Raw genomic sequence first — 23,298 nt, 5'->3', positions numbered from 1 at the left:
CCCGGCTTTGGGTGATCTTGAACCGATGCCGTGCTGCTCCACTTACAGCTTTTTGTTTTGGACCAAAGTGGGGTCACCATTTATGCCTGGGCACACAAGCCCGCTCCTCCGCGTGGCCTCTCAGGTGTTACATGAGCTGCTTGGAGGACCTAAGGGCGAAGCCTTCGCCGTGGCCTTCTCCCGCCCCCCCGGCAGAGCGGTTCTCACACAGCGTCCAGCTGATCCCACTTTCCAGGCTCTCGGTCTGTCCCCGCCGCGTGGTGCTGCCCCTGCCGAGAGCAGCGCGGTGAACGTCCAGCACCGGCTTGCCAAGGGGCTGTCCGCAGGCTCCACGCTCTGCCCTGGCCCGCTTCACGTGGCAGGCATTTCGGAGAGGCTGTCTGGGGCTTTCAGCCGAGTCTTCCCGCCCTGCAGGAAAGCTGTCGCAGGAGACCTCCCACTTGGCTGGTGAAGGCGCCTGGTTGTCCCTCTGCCCCTGGACTCGGTCCTGCTTCCCTTGTGCAGTGTGGGCAGAGACGCTTGCTGTCAGGAGGGATCCGCTGCTCTCACTTCCCAGCAGCTCAGCTCTGGCCTCCCTGGCGCTGCAGGCAGCCCCCGATGCATCTGTCGTTGGCAGCCCTGCCCGGGCGGCCCATGGTGACGCTCCCCAAGCCATCGCTAGGTCTCTAGCCCGGCGGCCTGGCCTCCCTCAGAGGCAGACCCAGAGGGAGCCGCAAGCCGCCTGCTGGGCAGATCAGGAGGCTCACGCCCCGCGTGGAAGTATAAACGTCCTGCCCAGCAGCTCGCTTGGAAGAGCTGCCAAAGGAGAGAGACTCCTTCCTGATGCCGGAGGGGGATGCCAGGGAGAACTGCTGCTGCCCCCGGGACCAGCACATCTCCTTGGGGGTAGGGAGCCCGGGGGGAAGGTCGGATAACGATCCCGTTTCTCTCTTCTATCCCCTGCCCACACTGGCACAGCGCCCCCCGCAGCGAGTCCTGGAGCCTGCCATTTGCATCCAGCTCCACCCCCTGTGCCAGGGCAGATTCCCGTTGGAGGGTTTAGGCTCCTGCGCTAGCTGCGATTGCACTGAGATGGTTATGAAATGTTGGCCAGACCCTCCGTTTCACTCGGCACTGCTTGCTCATTGCCAGTAACGAGCCTGGAGTGGGAGGTGGGCTTCTGGGAAGCAGCACTGTGCGGGGGGTCAGACTAGATGATCATAACGGTCCCTTCTGACCTTAAAGTCTGTGAGTCTGAGCACAGCTTGGATGTGTTCAGGGGTCTCTGGTCGAAGGACACCTGCCGGTCCAGCACTCCTGCTTCTTGTCCCCCGTGTGCGAGACCTTCCGGCTTTGGGCGCGCCAACAGTCTCGAGGGGCTTGAGTGGCGCTGAAAGACATTTGCATGAGCCTGTCTGCAGCAGAAAGGGGGCTGGGCTGCCTGATGCTGAGCCTGGGCCGTTAACAGCTAGCACCGTTGCTCTAACTCCTGCTGACCTCATCTTGGGCCGCTGTCTCCTGCCGAGGCCTGGTCCACACTGCTAGGTTTGGCTGGCATAGCCGTGTTGATCCAGGGTGTGACTCCTCATTCTCCTCCCCTCCCCCTCGGATGTCGCTGTGCAGAAACTCTGCATGGGCTGTTACGTTTGCAGAAATGCTTCGTTGGTATAATAGGGGCCCTACAAATTCACAGCCATGCAAAACGCATCCTGGACTGTGGAATGTGAAGCCTGGCCCTGTGTGTGCTGGCCAGATTTCATGGGGAGACCAGTCTTTCTCCAGTTGGGGGTCCTGGCCCAGAAGGGGGTTGCAGGAGATCCCAAGGTTATTTTAGGAGGGTTCCGTAGGGCTGCACTGCCTTCGGAGCCGGGCAGCTGGAGAGCAGTGGCTGGAATGTTGGCCAGGTGCCCAGCTCCGAAGGCAGCGCCCTGCTGGCAGCAATGCAGATGTAAGGGTGGCACGACCATGCCCATGTCACCCTTGCTCAGTGCTGCTGCTGTCAGAGTGTGGCAGCTGTGACCAGTGTCCAGGCAGTGCAGAAACAAGGGTGGCAACACCAGGCCAGGTCATCCTTCCTTCTGTGCTGCTGCTGGGGCGCTGCCTTCAGAGCTGGGCTCCCCACCAGCAGCCACCGCTCCCAGCTGTGGGCCGCAGTGCCCCTACAGTAACCTCGTGACCCTCACACCGGACCAGACCCTTACAGGTACAGCACAGCCACACGGCAGATTTCAGTCGCTGAAACCCTAAATGTATCGTTTTTACAATTCTATGACCATGACGTTGACCCAAATGGACCATGAATTTGGGAGGCCCCTAAGTATAATGCCGTCTGTTCGGGGAACTGGTCCGGGGCTGCTTGCTGAGAAGCGATACCAGCGTATCCCTTCAAGCTAAGAGCAGACCCTGGAGGGAGGAGAGTCGTGACTGTAGCTGCTAATGGCGTTGCTGTATTGGCAGGAGAACGCGGCGCACTTCTGTGGCTCTGAGCGGTAACTGTTCTATTTTGTCTTCCAGATTTCTCCACTTGCTAGGTCTTTCCCCAAAGTACTGTGTTTTCTAGAGGAGGTGAAGAGAGGGGATGGCCAAGATGAAGAGTGGTTTAATGTGGTGAAGTATCTCCTTTCCACCACTTCTCATCACCATCCCATCCCACCACACCTGTCAGCTCACCCCTTCATCCCATGCCACCAGTGACTCCCCTCACTCATGTGTCTCATCTCTACTGGTGCCCCACCCCCGTGGGGTCTGTGTGCGCGATGTCTCACTCGTGGGACTGGCTTGGGGCAGTAGTTGGCGGGTGGGTGTGACTGACTCACTGGAGCCCAACAGTTTGTCAGAAGGCTTCAGATCCCCTCTGACCGTCCCTTGGGGCCAATGTCTGCCTCCGGGAGCAGTCATGGAATTGCCTTGTCCACCAGGGCTTAGCGACCCAAGTGAAATCTGATCTCCTCGTAAGTCCGGCTCCGGTTTTACATTGGGCAGTAGATACAGGCTGTCTTGGGTTGCCTCCTGCTTTACCCAGCTGGCAGATCCTCCATAAACATTGTGCTTAGGAGCCTTTCTAAGTCACTGTGAGGGGGAGGATTCTGTCTAGATCCTCGGGCTCAGCAGCTAGTGACCAGCAGCTCCATGTCCAGTTGGTAGCTGGTAACAAGCAGGGTGCCCGGGGTCAGTCCTGGGGCTAGGTTTCTTCAGCATCTTGATTGCTGACCTGGAGGCGGGGATGGATTGCACCCGCTGCAGGTTTGCGGATGACGCTAAATTGTGGGGAGAGGTAGATTCAGTGGAGGGCAGGGAGAGGGTCCAGAGGGACCTGGACACATTGGGGGATTGGGCCACAAGAAATCTGATGAGGTTCAACAAGGACAAGTGCCGAGTCCTGCCCGTGGGACGGACGAATCCCAAGCATTGTTACGGGCTGGGGACCGACTGGCTAAGCAGCAGTTCTGCAGAAAAGGCCCTGGGGTTACAGTGGATGCAAAGCTGGAGTGAACAGGGGGCCCTTGTAGCCAAGAAGGCCAATGGCATATTAGGGGCATTAGGAGGAGCATTGCCAGCAGATCCAGAGAAGTGATTATTCCCCTTTATTCGGCTCTGGTGAGTCCACATCTGGAGTACTGTGTCCAGTTCTGGGCCCCCACTACACAAAGGCTGTGGACGCACTGGAGAGGGCCCAGCGGAGGGTAATCACAATGATTCGGGGGCTGGAGCTGAGGGATTTGGGGTTGTTCAGTCTGCAGAAGAGCAGAGTGAGGGGGGATTTGAGAGCAGCCTGCAACTGCCTGGAGGGAGGTTCCCAAGAGGCTGGCGAGAGGCTGTTCGCAGTGGGGGCAGGTGGCAGAGCGAGGAGCAGTGGGCTCCAGTTGCAGTGGGGGAGGTCTACGCTGGATTTCCCGAGGAGGGCGGGGAAGCCCTGGGCTGGGTCCCTGGAAGGCGTGGGGTCTCCGTCCTTGGAGGGGTTTAAGGCCCTGGCTGGGGTGAGTTAGTTGGGTGCTTACTGCCCTTGTCCACATGCCGGTGGGCGGTGGGTTGGACGCGATGGCCTCCAGAGGCCTCTTGCAGCCCTACTTCTCTGTAATTCTAAGTGGGTGCAGGAGGGAAAGGGAATCGGCATGGGGGGGAGGGAGGGAAATGTGTTACATAGGAGGGCAAGAAACACGGGTTTATACTCTAGAGCAGGGATTCTCAAATTTCATTGCACCAGGAGCCCGTTCTGAGAACAAACCCACTGCCCGACCCCCAAGGGGGAGGCCCGAAGCCTGAGCACACCCGAGCCCCTCCACCCCAGGCAAGGGGCCAAAGTCCAAGGACTTCAGAACCAGGCAGAAGACCTTTAATCTGAGCCCTGCCACCCAACAGTGTGGTGGGCCCAGGCTGGCCTGGACGCCCCCACCCGCCCTCATTCGCCTGGTTAACGGATTACATGGGACTTTACATCCCTAGAAGAGACCTCAGGAGCTGCTGCTTCAGCCCCGTGCGGTGGGGTCGGGCGTTAGCCCAGCCCAGCCGACCCCCTTACGATGGAGTCACGCCCCCTTGGGGTCCTGGCCCACCCTTTGAGAACCGCTGCTGGGGCCGTGCATGTGTCTGGTGCCGCAGAGCAGCTGTGCACAGCCTACTGGCAGGTGCCTCGTGGTGCTCCGAATCGGGCTGAGGCGGCCCGCGTCGGAGCGGAAAGCCACGGCATGCTAGCGCTCTGCCCTGCGGCGCAGCGGCATGGACGGGTGGCAGTGGGGAAGCAGACAGCAGTATCCTGTCCGCACGCTGGTGGGCTGCAGTTGCCCCAGGGAGCAGTACGGCAGCCAGGTTAAATGCGAGTCCGGCCTGGTAGTCTGGAAATTCCCAGTCCGTCCCCGGGCTGCCTTCGCTTGGCGGTGGAGCGTGCGTGCTCTCCGCACAGGCTTTCCTGCTGGGTTTAATCTCGCTCCGGAGCAGAGTCAGCAACGTACCTTTGTTCTGACGGTTGTGCCCCGCACGGTGTCACTACAGGCGTGACACACCTGCACCGATGCTAGACCCATCGGATTAAAAATCCATCCGCCCTTTTGGTGCTTTCGCTGCAGTTTCGGAAACATTCCCAAAGACATTTAACCAGGGGCCATGTCCTTGGGGAGTTTGCTGAGGGAGGCTGTGGAAGCTCCATCACTGGGGGCATTTAGAGCAGGTTAGACCCCTGGCAGGGATGGTCTAGACAGTGCTGGGTCCTGCCGTGAGGGCCCGGGACTGGACTCGGTCTCTCGAGGTCCCTGCCAGTTCTAGGGTTCTGGGAGTCTGTTCTTTGTCAGTCCAGTGGACTTGAAGGAGAAAATCGTCAGTGGATCTTTGAGCAGGTGTGAGCGAGTCCTCGGGAGGCAGGAGAACTGCAGCGTCTTTAGTCCCAGGAGCATCCGGTTTGGACTTTAGAAAAGCTGGTCCCAATGTTTCCTGTGCAGAGATACTTTGAGTCTGCTCAGGGTTTTAGCAACATCTGCTTTCTACTCTGGGCCTGTGACGCGAATACTGCAAGGATAGGGACCTGCAAAGCGTCCTCCTCTCCCATGCTGTGTTCCTCCACGGCAGGGCGCCTCCCCCAGGGCTGGGGCCCGGGGGAATTCAGCGTCACCGGGGGCCTTTCTACTGGGGCAGCGAACACGGACGCCCGTGGTGTTCCTGGCCGCGGAGGGCTGGCCTGCGACCAGGCTGCTCAGACGGGGCACCGCTGTCGGCTAGCCTGGCGCGTTGGTTGCAGGCAAGGCTGCCGCCTGCCGATGCGCGGGTCGTCTCCATGCAGAGATGAAAACCAAGGGGTCCCTTCAGCCAGTTGGTTTTCCTTAGTCCTCTTCCATTCCGCAATCTACGCAGCCTGGCTCCTGCGACGCGCCCGCGGGCTCGGGGCCGCTGGCTCCCCTCCGTTAGCGGGAAGGCGTCCGGGTCCAGGCGTCCCTCCGCCTCTGACGTGTCCCTCTCGGCTCGCCAGGCCAGTTCTGTACCGAGGACGTGGATGAGTGCCAGCTCCAGCCCAACGCTTGCCTGAACGGCGGGACCTGCACCAACCACAACGGGGGCCACAGCTGCGTCTGTGTCAACGGCTGGAGCGGGGAGGACTGCAGCAAGAACATCGACGACTGCTCCAACACGCCCTGCACTGCCGGGTCGACCTGCATCGACCGCGTGGCCTCCTTCACCTGCGTCTGCCCGGAAGGGAAGGCCGGTAAGGGCGGGGAATGCGCCGCGCTGGGGGGGCGCCATTTCTACAGGACGCCAGCATCTGCCTTTGTCCAGTCCCAGCGGGCGCTGCCAAGCTCCGAGCAGTCCTGTGGCCCCCAAGGGACTGAGCCGGAGAGGGTGCCACGGGAAAAGTGTCCCCGTCCCGTGGGAGGTGCCGCGTGCCCCTGGGTGGGAGGCCTGTGTGGCTGAGGCAGTGCAGCCCAAGAGCCAGGGAGAGGGCGCCTGGAATTGCTGGGCCTCGGGGGTAGCACACCCCTGCAGCTCAAGTGGGAGCCTGGGGCATGGCTGCTTTCAGGCCGCCTTGCCTGGCAGGGTGGGGGGTGAGGGAGCGAGAGCGTGGGTGCTCCCAGGGGCCCAGCTAAGGGAGACACGCCATGCTAGGGGCGCGCCAGCGAGGGTGAGTTGCTCCGAGCTGGCGCTTTCAACGAGGAGCGCTGACAGATGCTCTGCAGCCGCAACAGTGCGACTTCCCGGTGTGTTGTGTCGCACGGTGGTGTCAGCATCCCGTGGCGAATGTTCGCAGGAGACCTCTGCTGCCATGGGAGCCAGGCCTGGCGTCCCAGCACAGGAGGCCAACGCTACATGTGTGGTGCCACCGACAGAACAGCTTTTATTCTCCTGCCTCTGTAGGTCTCCTGTGCCACTTGGACGATGCGTGTGTGAGCAACCCGTGCCTGAAGGGAGCGCTGTGTGATACCAACCCCCTGAATGGACACTACATCTGCACCTGCCCCCAGGGCTACAAAGGAGCAGACTGCATGGGCGATGTGGATGAATGTGCCATGGGTGAGGCCCGTCGGTAACCGAGGTCTCTGGGGACACAACGGAGCAGCTGCCTGGAGGCAGGGCTGCCACAGCTCAAGGCTGGGCTCCTCCGCTGCACGGCACCAGAGCCGTCCCAGCACTCCTGAGCTAGTCATGTGACTGGCGAACGTTTCCTCTGAGCCGTTGTGTAGATGCCACCTTCGCGCGTCAGCGAGTGACCTTGGTTTGTGTCACGAGTCGGGGCTGAATCCCAGTGCACCGTCTCCGTGTCGTGGGTAGAGGTGTGTGGCCATTCTGTAGCCTTTCCTCCCAGGCCACGGTTCCTTCCTTCGCACACGGAATTCTTGTCCATGTGAGACCCCTCCAGTCCTTTCCGAAGTAGGGTCAGTAATCCGGCCTGGTGCTCCGGGGGGCGGCCCTTGAGTTCTGTACTGGTCTCATTTCCCAGAAGGGGGCAGACTGCCATGCCCAGAAGAGCAGCTTGAGACCCGTAACTGTCTGTCTGTTGCAGCAAGCAGCAACCCGTGTGAGCACGATGGGAAATGTGTGAACACAGAAGGCTCCTTCCACTGCGAATGTCTGAAGGGCTACACGGGGCCGCGCTGCGAGCTGGACATCAACGAGTGTCTCTCCGAGCCCTGTCAGAATGACGCCACTTGCCTGGATAAGATCGGAGGGTTCACGTGCCTGTGCATGCCAGGTAGGGTGCCTGCCCAGCGGGACGGGCTGCCGGCAGAGACAGAGAGGCTCAGAAGTGGGAGGGAGGGTGTGTCCGCTGGGCTGAATGAGCTCAGTGGACGTGGCTTGCTGGCGTGGGAGGGGAGGAGGAAGGAAAGCGAATCTGCACTTTGCTAGTGAGCAAGGCCTCGCTTGGCCATGAAATACAAGCGCACAAGGTGGTTGCTGCGCTAGCCGCCTTTGCAGCTCAACATCTGGGTTTGGGTAATTCCCAGAGCTTGGCCAAGGCGAGGGTTTGCAGATGCTGCTGTTCCCTGGAGCCTGAAGCTGTTCTGTCGATCCAGAGATCTCATCACTGAAACATGGTTTAATGTTTGAAATCTCTTCTCTGTAGCGTTTGACACCAAAGACCCCAGTGGCCTGGCTAGCCTAGCACTGACCAATACCCAGCGCTGCAGGGAAAGGGGGTCCTCGTGCTCTCGGCCGACTGGGCCGTGTTCTACAAGTGCAGGGGAGGAATTCCTTCCTGGCTCCAGCAGACCCCGAGCTGGCACCCTGAGGCGCACAGTGAATTTACCCCAGGCTTAGTGAGTCTAACAACAAAAGAAGGCCTTGCTCCACCCGTTCCAAAATCCACATGCAGTATTGTGTCTGCCCTCGTGGGAGTGCGTTTGAGGGACTGCCTGCTGAGCTCCCTTTTCTTTTGTTTGTGAGGGTCTGGCTGCACGTGCACCCTCTTTCCAGAGAGGGATGCAAATGAAGACATTCGAAATGGCAGATGAAGCCGGGATTTAAATATCCTGCACTTCATTTGCATATTCACGTTATGGTGCTATTTCGAAATAACAGACGCTGTTAAGACGCGGTTATTTCGAGAGAAAACCCTTCTTTCAAAATAAACCTTATTCACGCCATAATGTGAATATGCAAATGAAGCGCAGGATATTCGAATGTCTTCATTTGCATCCCTCTCTTGAAAGAGGGTGCAAGCGCAGACATACCCTACGTGACTGGCTTTTAATGCCAGTGACTCTCCTTACGTTCTTAGATTGGGGCCTGTGGTCCATGTGGTTAAGCATCTCCCAGATCATTAAAAACATTGTTGTCGCTCTCTTTTCAGCATGTGGAAGAAAAGGGTGCACCTCAATTCCGATCTCTGGTTCTAGTGTGATTCTGGGGGCTCATGCATGCAGGTCTGAAAATGTAACGTTACAGTTGAGAGCTCCACTGGAACACTTGTAATTTTGCCTTTAAAATATGGTCTCTGGACATCAAAAGTTGTCAGTGCAACCTGGAATCTCTACTTCTGTGAAATCTGGCTTTGATTTTCCATCCCGGACTAAGGGGCCGCCAACGCCCTGGGCACTTTCCTAAGCCTTTCTGCTGTCCCTTGTCCTTTCCAGGGTTTAAAGGTGTGCACTGTGAGCTGGAGATTAACGAGTGCCAGAGTAATCCCTGTGTGAACAACGGGGAATGTCTGGATAAAGTCAATCGCTTCCAGTGTGTCTGCCCACCTGGTAAGTGTTCCTGCTTCTGCCCGCAGACGGCCCAAGAGACGGGTGGAAGGGAGCGTGTGCAAACCTATTTGGGACGTGCCGTCCCTGCAGAGAGCTCAGGCCCCACTTAGAATCCCTTTAAAGGAGAGCAGGCGTGATTAGCTGGAACACTCGCTCAATACCTTGCAGGAGCAGCTGCACCAATGCAGCGTTAACACTGCATTTAACTGGACGCGCATTGGCGAGACTTAGCACGCTGGCTTGCGCAGTGGCTGGCTTGCTAAGGATGAATTCCAGAGCAATGTCTGTAGAGATTGCGTTCAGACTCTGTTCTAACTCCAGCCAGCTTTCCTCCTCCACATTATGTTTTGGCTTTCTCGAGGTGGTTTTCAGCGGGGGTCTCTTCTCCCAGCGTGGTCCAGTGGCTAGCTCCGTGTCTGTGCTGGCTGGAGAGCTGGGCCTGCTTGAGGGGCGGGGATGGCTCCTACTCTGAGAACAGCTGGCGGGGGCTCACGTTGCGCTTGCCTTTCAGGGTTCACTGGAGCCGTGTGCCAGATCGACATTGACGACTGCTCCAGCACCCCGTGTCTAAATGGAGCCAAGTGCATTGATTACCCAAATGGCTACGAGTGCCAGTGTGCCACAGGTTAGCCTTCCACGCCGTGTCTCGGGCAATGGCTAGAGCCCCTGGGAGAGAAACGAGGGTAGTGGGCAGAGGAGGGCAGCAGGGCTCTGCTGGCTCCAGGAATCTTTGCTGCCTACCTCCCTGCAGCACTGCGAATCCCCCCAGCAGACCTTTTAATCCAGCCCTCCAGTTCCCGCTAGGGCGTGGGGTCAGGAGCCTGCCCCGCTCTGGCGGTCCGGCCGGCCTGCCTGGCTCCGTGTGCGCCATGGCTCCTGGGAGCAGCAGCACGGCCCCCCTTGGTCCCTACCCGTGGGGTCAGCTAGGGAGCGCCGGTCACATGCTGCCACGCCCCAGGCGCCAGCTAGATCTGTGCTTCATCAGCAATAAGCCTGGCTGGGTGCCTCGATCCCGGACCAAATCTTGTGCCATTGGGCAGGTCGCTGGAGGTCTTGCATGTCAGCTGTCTGCACCGGGCTGGGTGGCACAGAGCGAGAACACACACACGGTGCCTCACAGGCTGTGAAAGCCGCTGCTCTGTGGTGGTCGGGGAGAGGCGGGTTCGCCCGTGCCCCAAGCACACGCTCAGGCTGGTCGATTCGGGTGAGGTTTGGCTTCCTGTCAGCAAATCTCTTCAGAGACTCCCATTCTCTTAAAGAAGTGGCCACAGGAAGTTGTGGCACAGCAGCCCCACCCTCTGCTCTGCCCGGAGTTCACGGGGACGGTCCTGCCCCAAGAAGCCCTAAAGGCACCGGAGACCTGAGCCCCTCACTCCAGATCAGACTTAGAGAAACATTCCCTCCGCTGTGTGGCCTGGCTGCATGACGGGCAAGTCCCCTTCCCCAAGGAAGGAAGGGACGTGGCAGAGGGTGCCTGGAGCAGTTCAAGAAAGCCGCTGGGGAGAGTAGCCACTAAGCTGTTGGGGCAGGAGCCAGGCCCTCCATTGGGTGTTAGCCCCCTCGTGCTGTTAGCGCCACTAGAAACAGCAGAATTCTCCAAAATGGCGTTCACAGCAGCTGCGGCAGAGGAAGATTGTGCAGGAGACATCGCAATAGTCCTCAGAATTACCAAGAGTCGTGGTTCATTTTCCATCATGGGGAGTCCTGTTGAGACTAGCTGCTGTTCTAGAACACGTGCTCTCGTCTGGCCACAAGTTATCGGGCTTGGTGCAGGCATTGCTGGGTGAGATTGCATAGGAATTCATAGCGACTCTTGGCCTTGGGAGCTAGGAATCCACCACAAGCCAATGACTGGCTAGGAAGCATCTCTCTTTATTCCCTAGGGCTGTGTCTACACTGCAGGGGCGGTTGGAAAAAGATACACAAATTGCAGTTTGTAATTTGCATATCTTTTTCCATTTGTTTGTTTTTTCAGAAGAGGCTTTTCTGACATTTGGCTCTTCTACATGTGGTCAAATGTCGGATAAACCTCCTCTTTCAGAATGTCCCTTATTCCGCATAAAATGAAGAACATGGGCATGCCGAAAGAACGCATCTGCTTTTTTGGAAGCTGTTCTGAAAAAACGGAAATGTTCTTTGGACGCAGCAGAGCTTTTCCGAGATACCTGCGGTATCCCAGCAAAGCTCTGCAGTGTAGGCATAGCCTAGGAGACACGGTTGTGCAACGTATTCTGGGACAAGTTGTCATCCTGCAGACCATGTCATAATCGTACTCCAAAGCTTGTTCAGACACCGGAATCCCAAAAGAAGACACAGTTGTGTAGAACAGCCGCTAGAATGGGAGGTCCGGAGCTCCTGCTGCCTGGTAGGGAGAAGGAATCCGTTCTGTCTCTCTGAGGAGTTGGAAAGAATCCGCAGGAGGTGTGTCTTCGCTCCCATGCCTGGGAAATGAACCAGGCACACCCACCTGTATCGGGCTCCCAACCACAGGCTGAATCTCTTAGTCCATCTCCTGACTGCGCTAAGCAGTTCTGTGGAAACGCTGGGAGTGGCGTTTATTTTGCGGGTAACCCTCGGCGAGACACTAGTCAGCACATCCTGAGTGGATATGGTAGCAGCTTGTGAAATGCCTGTCTCCGCCATGGCATGCCGTGTGACAGCGTGCAGTTGCGCTTAACGCCAATCCCAGGGGATGCTGGGAGATTCAGGAGCGCAGGTTTCAGAAAGGTTGGACTGGAAGGCTCTCGTCCAGAGGAGGAGCCATTACCACCAAGATTCTCCTTTGACTGCTGATTGTGACCAAATAAATGACCCTAGGGAAAGGCGAAACTCAACCCCTTTTTGGACTTGGAAGCAGCTGTGGAAAGTCTGCGCCTGACGCAAGCCAGGCCGTGCTCCAGCAGATTTCATTCAGTGGGTGGGGAGCCTTCATTATTAATCTTTAGCAGAGCCTGCTGGGAGAGAGGGATTTGCGGCCATATGTAATCCCGGGTCGCCGACCCGCCTCTCCGGAGAGGTGGCAGGAGGAGGGACAGTAGGTACAGAAAAGCCAAACTTGAGTTAAGGCCCCGCGCAAGGCCAGGTAAATGTGCGATCCCTCAGCCTCCGAGTCGCGCCTGCTCCTTTTCCCCGCAGGGTTCTCCGGCACGTTGTGTGAAGAGAACATCGACAACTGTGACCCGGACCCCTGCCACCACGGGCAGTGCCAGGACGGAATTGACTCGTACACCTGCGTCTGCAACCCAGGCTACACGGGGGCCATATGCAGCGAGCAGGTGGACGAATGTCAGAGCAGCCCCTGCCTCAATGAAGGACGCTGCATCGACTTGGTGAACGGCTATCACTGCAACTGCCTGCCGGGCACCTCAGGTACTGCACATCCAGTGGCAGGGCAGTTCGGCTTTGTCTGCATGGAGCTAGCCGGGGGCTCGGCTCCTTTTCCAGCCCCTCACTTCTGAGGGGGCCTTCTGTGCCCTACTTGGGTGATTGCGGGCAGGAAGGGCCAGTGTGAAATAGGAAAGGTCACACCCGAAGTGCAAGGCCAGGGCTCGGGGCGCACAAGCGCAACACGGATAAACAATAGCCCGGGCTGCATGTTCAGCCAGCACCGCCTGCTGATGGGCGATCTCTCCAAGCCAAGGCAGCTATGAGCCTTGCCCTGCTGCTCTTGGGTGGGCTTGCCCACGCGGGACTGGGGCTGCAGCAGTTCTGAGAAGTTCCCTCCTGGGACTCCGTGGGATTAGGAGCCCAGCCATAATCCACGTTTGAAAAGTGTGACCAGTGTGGAAAAGTTCATCAGCTTTCTTAGCGCACAAAGGGCTAAACTCTTAACACTGTTTCCAAGTGGCAGCCTTTATGCCACTAAAGCTTTTAATTTCAAAACAAAGGAAGCAAGTTAGTAATATTGTCCTGTTGGCTTTATTAATATCACTGCCTACGTGTCTGCAGGGTCCCTGCCCCGATTCTCAATCTTATTTTTTCCCAACCAGGATACTCTGCCTAGTGCTTAAATTAAAATATTCATAATTTAGTTGATTAAATTCATATTAATTTTTCATCTCAAGTGGCAACAACAGAACTATCAAATTAGCTTCACAAAGCGTCGACGTGACTAGAGTGATTTCAATCACTCTGTTTTAAAAGCTGGCTGCAATCACCTCGATATTCTGTTGCTCTCTCTTGGAAAAGGTTCCCCCTAAGAGCCATGCATCAGAGCACTCTGCTGGGAAGGACAAATTATTTATCAGAGCCATTTGGGTTGTGCCAAATAACACTGGCTTCTTTTTCAAATGAATATTGAAGTTAACAGCTCCTCAGACTGGCAGAGGAGAGCGAGGCGCCCCAAGTGCTCGTACGAATCCCTTTGGCACACCAAAGCAGTGTCAGCACTGCAGTTTGAATAGGGCTGTTTTCAGGAGGCTTCTAGTTTCGTTTGTATGTGCGGGTAGGTCGGGGATCTCTTCAATTTCATCCCATTTGGTTGCAGGCGTGAACTGTGAGAACAACGTGGATGACTGTGCGAGTAACCCCTGCATTAACGGCGTCTGCGTCGATGGCATTAATCGCTACGAGTGCGTCTGCAGGCCGGGAGTTACAGGTAAGAGCTACTGTCAGTAATTCGGGCTTGTGCTCAGCTTTGCCTGGCAGCTAATCGTCTGCGCCCTGGGCTGGGCTCTCCTTCGTGTATTGGCAGCACAGGGCCTAGCCAGTGTCTGGATTTCTCCTTTCCCAAGGCTGCTCTGCGTGTGCTAAGGAGCAGCCCTCGCCTGGTGCCACAGGGCGTGGTTCCGTTCGGCTTAGTTAGTCCATTTCACATGACTCAGCCTCATAGGAAATAGCGAGGGAAAGCCCAGCGGGTTAACTCGCAGGAGAGGGAAGTGGAAGCTCCCAGCAAGAGGTCTCACTCGGAACGGCACCTGGGGAATGGCCCAGCTTGCCCCTTCCTTCTGCAAACGCAAAGCCCCCGCGCGAGTGTTACCGCGGGCGCACGGCTCCTAGCACCGGCACCAGCGTCTCCGCCAGCCGCGCTGCTGCTCCTTGGACGGAGTTCACCCCGTGGTGTCAGTTGTCCTGTTGGCACTGCCATCGCAGGGGCTGCGTCTTGCAAACGTGCTAATTGGCCTGCAGGCGAGGCCAGGTGCAATGCGTTCCAGAATGATTCCAATGAGAACGGAGCCAAAATCTCGCCTCCCGTAGCCCTGCCGAGACCTCACTTGGTGCTTTTCTCCTGTCAGATCTTGTTAAGCTTCCACCGTCTGCGCCAGGTACTTTGCAGGCTCCCCGGCAGAACGGCGGCTTGAGCAGAGAGGCATACGGGCAGTGGCTGGGGAGAACAAGAAGCCGTGTGCTCTTCCCTGTGTACACATCAGATCTGGATGTGTTCTGGCAGGAAGGAGGGGTTGGGTGCCGAGCCGATAGCCCAGGAAGGCTGCATCAGGCACAGAGCAGTTACCTAGTTGTCAGCCCTTGGAGAGTGTGTAATTGTGTAGTGGCTCTGTCTCGGGCCCAGGCCTGTGAGACGTGGCTGCAGACCAGTGGCTTTCTGGGACTTTGTGTTGGGGATGAGTGGTGGAAGCTCGCCCGGTGTCCCTGCGGGCGTGGGAACGCGGGTTAACCAGGCGTGTTCCGTTCAGGTCCGAGGTGCAATGTGGACATTGACGAATGCCTCTCCAGTCCCTGCCGGAATGGTGGAACGTGTGAAAATGAAATGAATGGGTTTCGGTGCCTGTGTCCAGACGGCTTCCATCAACCCGTCTGTCAGTCGCACGCTGACGAGTGTCTAAGGAACCCCTGTGTGCATGGCAACTGCACGCAGGATGGCAGTGGGTGAGTGCCAGTGGCGTGCTCAGTGCCTTGGGACCCTGGGTACCAGTGCTGCATACGTGGGAAGCAGTCAGGAGGCCTGGCCTTTTTGCCAATGAACTCTGTGTTTAGATCCCCAGCGTTTGTATGGAAGAGTCAGATCTGGCCTGGCCGCTGGCGAGTGGTAAGAGCAGGAGGGCCACTGACACATGGGGAGGGTCACTGGGTTAGAGGGGCTTTCTTCCCGGCGCCTGGAGTGCCTTGTGCCACGTGTCATCTGCAGCGGAGAGAGTGGAGCGTTTTGTTCCTGCTTCTCTCTGTGTCCGGCTGCCCGCCGGGCTTATTGCTGGCGAGCAGGCCGAGCCGTTCCAGCTGCCCAGACCCCTTGGAAGGAGTGTCTTTCAGTAAATGCCCTCTGCGGCAAAGATCCCGGCTGTCCCAGGTGACGTCTGCTAAACATGTCGTAGCTTAACCTGGCCACTGGGTGAAGTGGGGGAGTCTCCGTGGGCTAGCTGGAGCGATCTGCGGGCCCCTGCCTGCTTGGACAGCCCTGTGTCTGCGGGGCTATGGTCTCCTGCCATGCGTAGCCTCGGAGTGTCTGAGCACCTCCTACTAGCACCGCATGCGCCAGGCCTCTCCTCTCGCCCAGGAGAGGGGCATGTGCAGTGGGGAGCTTGGCTGTGGTAGGGTCTGTAAAGTCGGCTTGGCCGTGAGTTTCGATTGGAGAAGGCGGGTGGAGTGCTTGGGGGGGGCTTAGTTCCTGGGGGGTGGCTTTCCAGACTCGTGGGCTGGCCCTGGGAACACCCTGCCGGGCGCTCGGGCGAGCTCCGATTCCCACCCTCGGAAGGAGCGTTGCTGTGCCAAGGAGCAGGGCTGCTGAGTCCCGGGTTCCTCCTGGGCCGTTTGGCCATCCCTTCAGCATGCTGGCCTGGCACATTGTGCCTGGGGAGACAAGGCCAAGAACTGGCCGGTGGGCGTGAGGGGCAGACATCGCATGCGGTGGGGAAAGCGTGTAGGACGGGCCAGGTCGTTGTCTCCGAGCTAGCCAGATGCCGACACAGAGCCGGAAGGAGCCCAGGCTCTGGGGAGGGGAAGGACAGACCAAAGGGCTGTGGCTGAGCTCTCCTCGGCGCACCAGCCTCGGCTGCACCCGGCCGGGTGCCTGCCTCGAGCGGGTCTGGTCCAGGCGCGGGGCCATGCGGGAGGCAGCGGCACGTGGAGAAGTACAGCTGGGTTGTCTGCTTATGGCAGGCGCAGGAAACTGTGTCCTCTTGCCTGCCCGGGGGCGTGTGGAGAGCAGCTTGCTCTTTGGGACTCTGTAGACACAGCCATGCACTTTCCTATCACTGCCCCTTGAGTGTGCCCCTCCCGGACAGGCGTCAGCCACCGCAGTGCGCTCCCCTGGGCCCATCCCCTCTCGCTGTGGAGCCCATCCAGCCGTGCTACTGAAGGGCTCCAGGCTGTGCCCGGGCTGGACTACTAGCTTAAGTTAGACGGGCAGGAGTGGGCCTGGGTTGGTTGTATATGAAGGAGATGGTGTAGCTGGTGTGACCATGGTAAACATGATTCATGAACCTTGCTAAGGGCAAATCCTCCCCGTTCCCCTCCCGTCTCAGGCTGTCGACTTGCCTAGTCGCGTGGGTAGCACAGCTGCCCCGGGATCGTGCAGAACCCTGCTATTTTCTTTCAGGTACACGTGTCTCTGCGACCCAGGCTGGGGGGGAGCCGACTGCAAAGTGGAACAGAACGCCTGCCTGTCAGACCCATGCCAGAACGGCGGCATTTGTGACAGTCTAGCAGCTGGCTACAGATGCAAATGCAGGAAAGGATTCAAAGGTGAACTCGAGGGACGAGCCTTTGTCCTCTTTTGTTTTCCATTGTACTGCCCCGTAGTGCAGCAGACTTCTTGGACCGTCTCAGTGCCGCCCTGCGAGGTACAACGCCAGCATGAGTGAACTGATCACAGCTGGGGGCGCAGCCTGTCCCGGGCTTCCCAGGAGAGTTTGAGAGCATGACGAAGAGCAGGCAGTTTCTCCGCCACTCTCACTATTGTGCACTCCCTCGGAAGGGAAAGTCCGTTCCCCCGCAGAGGTAACAGGTCTGGCCTATGGCCGCCTCAGGCACACAGCGAGCTCTTGAGCAGTGGGGCTCCTAAGAGTGTTCACCACACAACCCCTATGAACGGTCTCTACCTGGGAAAGTCTGGACGAGGCCTAGTGCGCGGGGCTGCTTCTCGCAGCAGAGCACAGGCCGGGGGCGCTAGCAGCATGGAAACGGCCCGTCAGGCCTTGGCTGTGGAAGGTGACCAAAGGCAAACGCTTTAGGCCGATGCACTAGAAACAGTCTGGGCATGCGCAGACGTGTACGGCAGACTCACGCCGTACGCAGGTGGCTCGGTCTCTGCTCTCGGCAGTTTCACTGTGGTTTTCGGGAGCAGCCCAAGGAGGAGAACGATGCAAAACGCAGCCTTGAAGTGACAAGCCATGAGGGGCTTGCGGAGCTGGCAATATTGGGTACAGCCGAGGGCACAGGAAAGCACTTCTGGGCAGTTAGGGTGGCCAGACGCCCCAGTAGTACCAGGAACATCCTGATCTCAGGGCTTGGGCTTGTCTGGGCAGCTGGCACCCCGCCCCTGAAAAGAAAGTGTCCAGATTTTTCACACTTGCTGTCTGGTCCGCCTGTGACCATGGCTGCTGCCAGGGAGCTGCGGTAGAATCCATCCGGAGTCAGAAGCAACCTCAGTGCAGGAGCTAAAATCGCCGAAGCGAACAGCTCTGCGGTGTCTGGCGAGCGCTAGTCGTCCTTTGCCACCGCGCTCAGGTTTCCCTACCGGCGCTCTGCTGAGCTAACAATACTGCGCTGCCAGAACCGCCTGCTCCTTGCCCAGGCACCCTGGGGCAAATCCCTAGCTCAGGCTGGTGAAACCGGTTAGGATGGACGGCTGCTGGGGAATACAGCATGAATACAGCATGTCAGCTCGGCTCTTCCGAGGTTCACTCCCCTGGATTCCTGCCATCTGGCGGGGTTCAAAAGCAAAGAGGAAGCAGGTGCTTTGGTGGAAGTTGGTGTCCTCTCCCCTCCCAGCTGACTGCAGGCTGGAGAGGCTTGGGGCCAGGGGGCTTAGCCTGTAGCCACAAGGTTGTCATAACCAAGCTGGTCTCCCTAGTATTGGCAGGCTGTGCGGATTGCACCGTGGCAGCGCTGTGATGGGACGCAGGGGAGCCTGCTCTCAGTGCTGGGTGCAATCAGCGTGCACCTCGCTTCCCGGGCCCTGGCTGTACGTGGGTGTCCCGTTAGTGGCACCGGTCGGAAAAAACTACCCAGCCAAAAGCCAGCGGGCTCTGGCAACAGCAAACAGAATGTCTCGCAGGCCACATGCTGCCCACCTGCTCCAGACCCGTCCCCTGCGTGACTGGCTGCCGTAGCCATCAGTCCTCTCCTGTGGCACCCCCCAGAGAGTTTGGGTCACAGCGACTTGCCCCCCTCTTCTGCCCAGTACCCGTGTAGGCCTTCCCCTCCCCCAGCGTGGGGTGCGGAGGAGTGGAGTGCCGTCTGCTTCCTTTGGAGAACCCTTTGTGGTCTTTTCATCCGTCATCGGGGCACCCAGCCCACAACAATTTGCCCCTCTGGTGTCCTCTTGTAGGTGTGAACTGCCAGCTCGCGCTGTCTCCCTGTTCCTCTGAGCCATGTGGGAACTCTGGCGTCTGCCGCCCGGCGCCCAACTCGGAGGGCTACGCCTGCCAGTGTGCTGCTGGCTGGGAAGGTAATGGGGGGGACGGGGCGCTCCGCCGTTCGTGGGGGGGACGGGGTGCTCCGCCGTTCGTGGGGGGGGCAGGGGGGATGGGGCGCTCCGCCATTCGTGGCTGCGACGGGGGGGACGGGGCGCTCCGCCGTTCATGGGGGGGACGGGGCGCTCTGCCGTTCGTGGCTGCGACGGGGGGGACGGGACGCTCTGCCGTTCGTGGCTGCGACGGGGGGGACGGGGCGCTCTGCCGTTCGTGGCTGCGACGGGGGGGACGGGGCGCTCCGCCGTTCGTGGCTGCGACGGGGGGAACGGGGCGCTCCGCCGTTCGTGGCTGCGACGGGGGGGAACGGGGCGCTCCGCCGTTCGTGGCTGCGACGGGGGGGAACGGGGCGCTCCGCCGTTCGTGGCTGCGACGGGGGGGAACGGGGCGCTCCGCCGTTCGTGGCTGCGACGGGGGGGAACGGGGCGCTCTGCCGTTCGTGGCTGCGACGGGGGGGACGGGGCGCTCTGCCGTTCGTGGCTGCGACGGGGGGGACGGGGCGCTCCGCCGTTCGTGGCTGCGACGGGGGGGGACGGGGCGCTCTGCCGTTCGTGGCGTGCGACGGGGGGGGCGGGGCGCTCTGCCGTTCGTGGCTGCGGTTACCTCCGTGGAGACTTAACCCGTTGGCCTCCTTCTGGTTTCAGGCCAGAGGTGCACCGTGGATGTAGACGAGTGTGTGTCAAAGCCCTGCAAGAATCAGGCGCTGTGCCGTAACACTCAGGGCAGTTACGTGTGCGAATGCCGCCCGGGCTTCACTGGACGAGGCTGCGAGAGCAACGTTGACGACTGCCTCCCAAGTGAGTGCACGGCTATTCTCCGAAAGACGCCGTTTCCTGTTTGCTCGAGGAACAGCTTCCCGATGCCGCTAATGCTGCTCTTGGCGCTGCAGGGACCGCTTCCTGCTGTAGCCCTTTGCTTCAAACATATCAGCTTTGGGAAACTTCATCTTTGGGGCTGGAATGGCCTTTGCTGGCTGTCAGGGGAGCTGGCTGCAGCACGTAAAACAGGAGGAGTCAGGCTCAGGGTTTGAGTTTCAAAGTGTAGAAACGTTAACCCACATTCACCAGGGGCACCCTCAAATTGAGAGTCTGCTCTGCCCTGCTGAAGCAAAAGTACCATCTTAGATTGTCCCGTCACAGTGCTCCCTTCCTGAACCCATCCTTTCTAACCGTCCGAGGGCCAGGAAAACGGGCTGTCTTCCAGGAGGATTGGCGTGCCAAAGTTAGGGTTCTGCAGCGCCGGATCATAAGCTGAATTTTCATAAATTAGTGAATTTGAAAAAAAACCGCACAGTTTCCCTGTAGGAAAGTTGCAACTTTTTGCAGGAGTAGCTCCGACAAGTATCCAAGAGCAAGTCCGAATTTAGACGGTTCAGCTAGATTCTGGGGGGAGCAACTTACTTGTATCACATTGCAGATCTCATTCTAAGCGTGGGTGGCCGTAACAGCCAGCCAGGGTAGCTCGCAGTTGCTCAGATGCTGCTGCAGAGGCAGATGGAGGCCCTGGCAGCCGTATGCCCTTCCTCACGTGGGCCGTGTTGCTGTTGTAGATCCCTGCCAGAATGGAGCTGTGTGTGTGGACGGGGTGAACTCCTTCTCGTGCACCTGCCTGCCTGGCTTCCAGGGGGATAAGTGCCAGGCAGATATCAACGAGTGCCTGAGTGAGCCCTGCAGGAACGGTGGCACCTGCACGGACTACGTCAACAGCTACACCTGCAAGTGCCGGGCAGGATTTGAGGGGACCCACTGCGAGAACAACATTGACGAGTGCACCGAGAGGTGAGTGCCCTTCCACAGGGATGGAACGCTGAAAGCAGTTGTGCACCGGAGCACCGCTGGGCACCCTGTCTTCCTGCCTGGCGGCCTTGGGACGCGCTCATCCCTAACCGAGGGGGTCTGCCTCGCTTGTGGCTTGGGAGAATCTTGTGCTGTCCAAGGTACCACGTGTGGCTCTGTGCTCAGGGTGCAAGTCCAGGTGGCAGCTCCCTTAGTTCTGGCCCCCTGTGGTCCATAGGACGTGTGAATTGCCCTCTCCCCTTTTGTGATCACTTTCGCCCTGATGGTGTTCACCAAAAGGGCGCCTGTTGGTCACCCCGTCCCACAGGGACACACGTCTCCGGTGCTGTTGCACTTGGTGATTTGGTCTCTTGTGGTCAGCCAGGCAGCATGCATCCTGCCTGGTGCATCGTGGGAATCGGCTCTGACTTGTTGAGCCACCCAGTCCCGGGGGCTGATGGGAAGGTGCCAGCAATATGGAAAGCAGATGAATTGCCTTTCCGGATGGAGGCTGATGAGGAAGCTTGTCAAACGCGATGGTGGGGGGGTGGAGTTACTAAGTCAGTGGGTCGAAGGAATGTCATGGATGTAAAATAAATGGTTTGCCACTGGGTCAGTGTCCCTTGAAAAATTAACTCCGCCTCTCTGGGATAGAAACGCTGCGTATAATCAGAGAGGTGCCAAGGGGACCCTACGGTGGTCTACTGGGACATCCTTTCCAAGCCTTTCGCTTCTTGGCGAATCAGAGACAGCAGAGCCACAACCAGCCGCCATGCTTGATTCGTCGTCTCTCCGGTGTCCCTGAAACGATTCCTGTATATTTGGTGCCCTGTGCCGCCGAACGACCTCCGGAGCTTTGCACAAGGGAAAGCCGGAGCCAGGTGCTGGGAGCAGACGCCAGAGCTAGTCAGACTGAAAATAGGATGCACCTTGTAAAGTAGGGCATGGCCAGGGATGATTGGGAGTCTCCAGCGCTGGGTCTCTCCGTGGGGCCTGGGAGTCTCTGAAGAAATGCCTCTGGCTCGGCCGCAGGCTGCGGGTTCACTTGGTCAGAGGGGCAGAGTGTGGCCCAAAGAGACCAGCATAGACATCCAGGGGGCCTGCTGCGCCCCCAGCCGTGACCCGCGCCCAGGAGCCTGGCTCTCCCAGCGGGCAGTCTGCAGGCCGGCGCACAGAGAGCAGCCTGGCAGCGCCTGCCGCGGGAAGAGCAGATACCCGCAGGGCTCTTCAGCTCTCCCACAGTGACGTGTCCTTGGCGCCGCTGAGTGTGTTTTCGTGCTTGTTTTCCAGTTCCTGTTTCAATGGAGCCACTTGTGTGGATGGGATCAACTCCTTCTCCTGCCAGTGCCCGGCGGGCTTCACCGGGGCCTTCTGCCTGATGGAGATCAACGAATGCGATTCCCACCCTTGTCTGAACAAAGGGACTTGTGTGGACAGCCTGGGGGCCTACCGGTGCCTCTGCCCCCTGGGTTACACCGGGAAGGACTGCCAGGTGAGCGGCGCTGAGTGCAGGCTCTACAGCCGTCATCTTGACACGCAGCGTTTTCATTTGGACTGTTCCACAGCAGAAGTGGTGTACAGCCGGTGTAGACATGGCTTGTGGTGTCCAGTCCTTTCTGTAACAGCCTCTGACCCTGCTAAAAACCTTGTTCTTACGGGGCCTCTCATGCTTCCAGCATTGGGTATTCTACGCTTGGATCTGTCCACTCTAGCAGCCACACTGTGTTCAACCACAGGGAGTGGGAAGCAGAAAACCACATCTGCCAGCCATGTGGTGCATTCTTGTAGGGAAGACAGCATCAAGACTTTTCTGGGGTCAGGTCTTTACTCCAGGGAAGATCAATGCTATTGCGATCAATCTTTCAGAGTTTGATTTAGCAGGTCTGGTTAAGACCCACTAAATTGAACTCAGAGGGCACTCCCATTAGCAGCTGGTGCTCTTGCTCCTGTGGGAGTACAGCCGCGCTGCTGGGAGGAGCTGCCGGCACGGGACGCTGGCTGCTGGGTTTGGCAGAACCATGCTCCTCTCCATTGGCTGCAGTGTCTCCTGGAGTAGAGCCCTGCAGATCCCAGTGTCTGTCCGCGGGTAGGCATTTGTATCCCTGCTGGGCCCTAGAAATCCATATTCTGCGGTGCCTCTGCCAGGAGTGGGACACGCTGGCACATTGCCGCTAGCCTGCAGGAGAGCAGGCGTGCTTGGGACGGGGATGAATTGGCAGGGCGGGCTAAGGAGGCCAGTCATGGCAGCAAGGAGCATTCCACTTCCCGCCCTCTGCGAAGGAGGCCATTGGGAGGGAGATGAGAAAAATGCAGATGTGGAGTTGGTGAGTTCCTGAGACTTGGCGTGTCCAGCTGTGCGCCTGGGAAAGGGCAGGCCAGTCGGAGTGAGCGAACCGGCTGGGGAGCTGCCTTTGCAGTCCCTTTGCCGGCCTGCCGCCTTCCTCCAGCTCAGTGGGCGTCTGGTTTTTCAGACACTGCTGGACCTGTGCGCCAAGGTTCCCTGTAAGAACAAAGGCACGTGCGTCCAGAGGGGAGCCCAGGTTCACTGCATCTGTCCGCCTGGCTGGACCGGCGCCTACTGTGACGTGCCCAACGTCTCCTGTCAGGTTGCTGCTTCGCAGAGGGGTAAGGCGTGCTCTGCAGGGCTCGCAGCATCACGGACCCTCCTGCAGAGTGTCGGGGTCCAGGAGATGGTGGCCCTGGGGCCAGTGAGGCGCAGTCGGGGAGTTTCACAAGGAGGAGCAGCCTCCAGACGTTCAGCTCAAGCTCCTTCGGATTCCTGCCCTTGGC

General features: G+C 58.8%; 1 protein-coding gene across 1 annotated transcript in view; it reads left to right on the top strand.

Moving 5' to 3' along the window:
- The window catches only part of NOTCH2 (notch receptor 2), a 78,406-nt gene that overhangs the window by 36,360 nt on the left and 18,748 nt on the right, over nt 1–23,298 (top strand). Inside the window, exons 6-19 of the mRNA XM_089780646.1 lie at nt 5,936–6,169; nt 6,817–6,972; nt 7,463–7,651; nt 9,033–9,146; nt 9,658–9,771; nt 12,282–12,515; nt 13,633–13,743; nt 14,780–14,972; nt 16,639–16,784; nt 18,592–18,711; nt 19,378–19,530; nt 20,283–20,511; nt 21,799–22,000; nt 22,980–23,133. Of these exons, the coding sequence (XP_089636772.1) occupies nt 5,936–6,169; nt 6,817–6,972; nt 7,463–7,651; nt 9,033–9,146; nt 9,658–9,771; nt 12,282–12,515; nt 13,633–13,743; nt 14,780–14,972; nt 16,639–16,784; nt 18,592–18,711; nt 19,378–19,530; nt 20,283–20,511; nt 21,799–22,000; nt 22,980–23,133 (2,349 nt within the window). The remainder of the gene's footprint in view (nt 1–5,935; nt 6,170–6,816; nt 6,973–7,462; nt 7,652–9,032; nt 9,147–9,657; nt 9,772–12,281; nt 12,516–13,632; nt 13,744–14,779; nt 14,973–16,638; nt 16,785–18,591; nt 18,712–19,377; nt 19,531–20,282; nt 20,512–21,798; nt 22,001–22,979; nt 23,134–23,298) is intronic.

Source organism: Pelodiscus sinensis, chromosome 9 (assembly GCF_052426305.1).
Source record: "Pelodiscus sinensis isolate ZL-2025 chromosome 9, ASM5242630v1, whole genome shotgun sequence".
NCBI lineage: Eukaryota > Metazoa > Chordata > Testudines > Trionychidae > Pelodiscus > Pelodiscus sinensis.
This window is presented reverse-complemented; position numbering and strand designations above follow the sequence as displayed.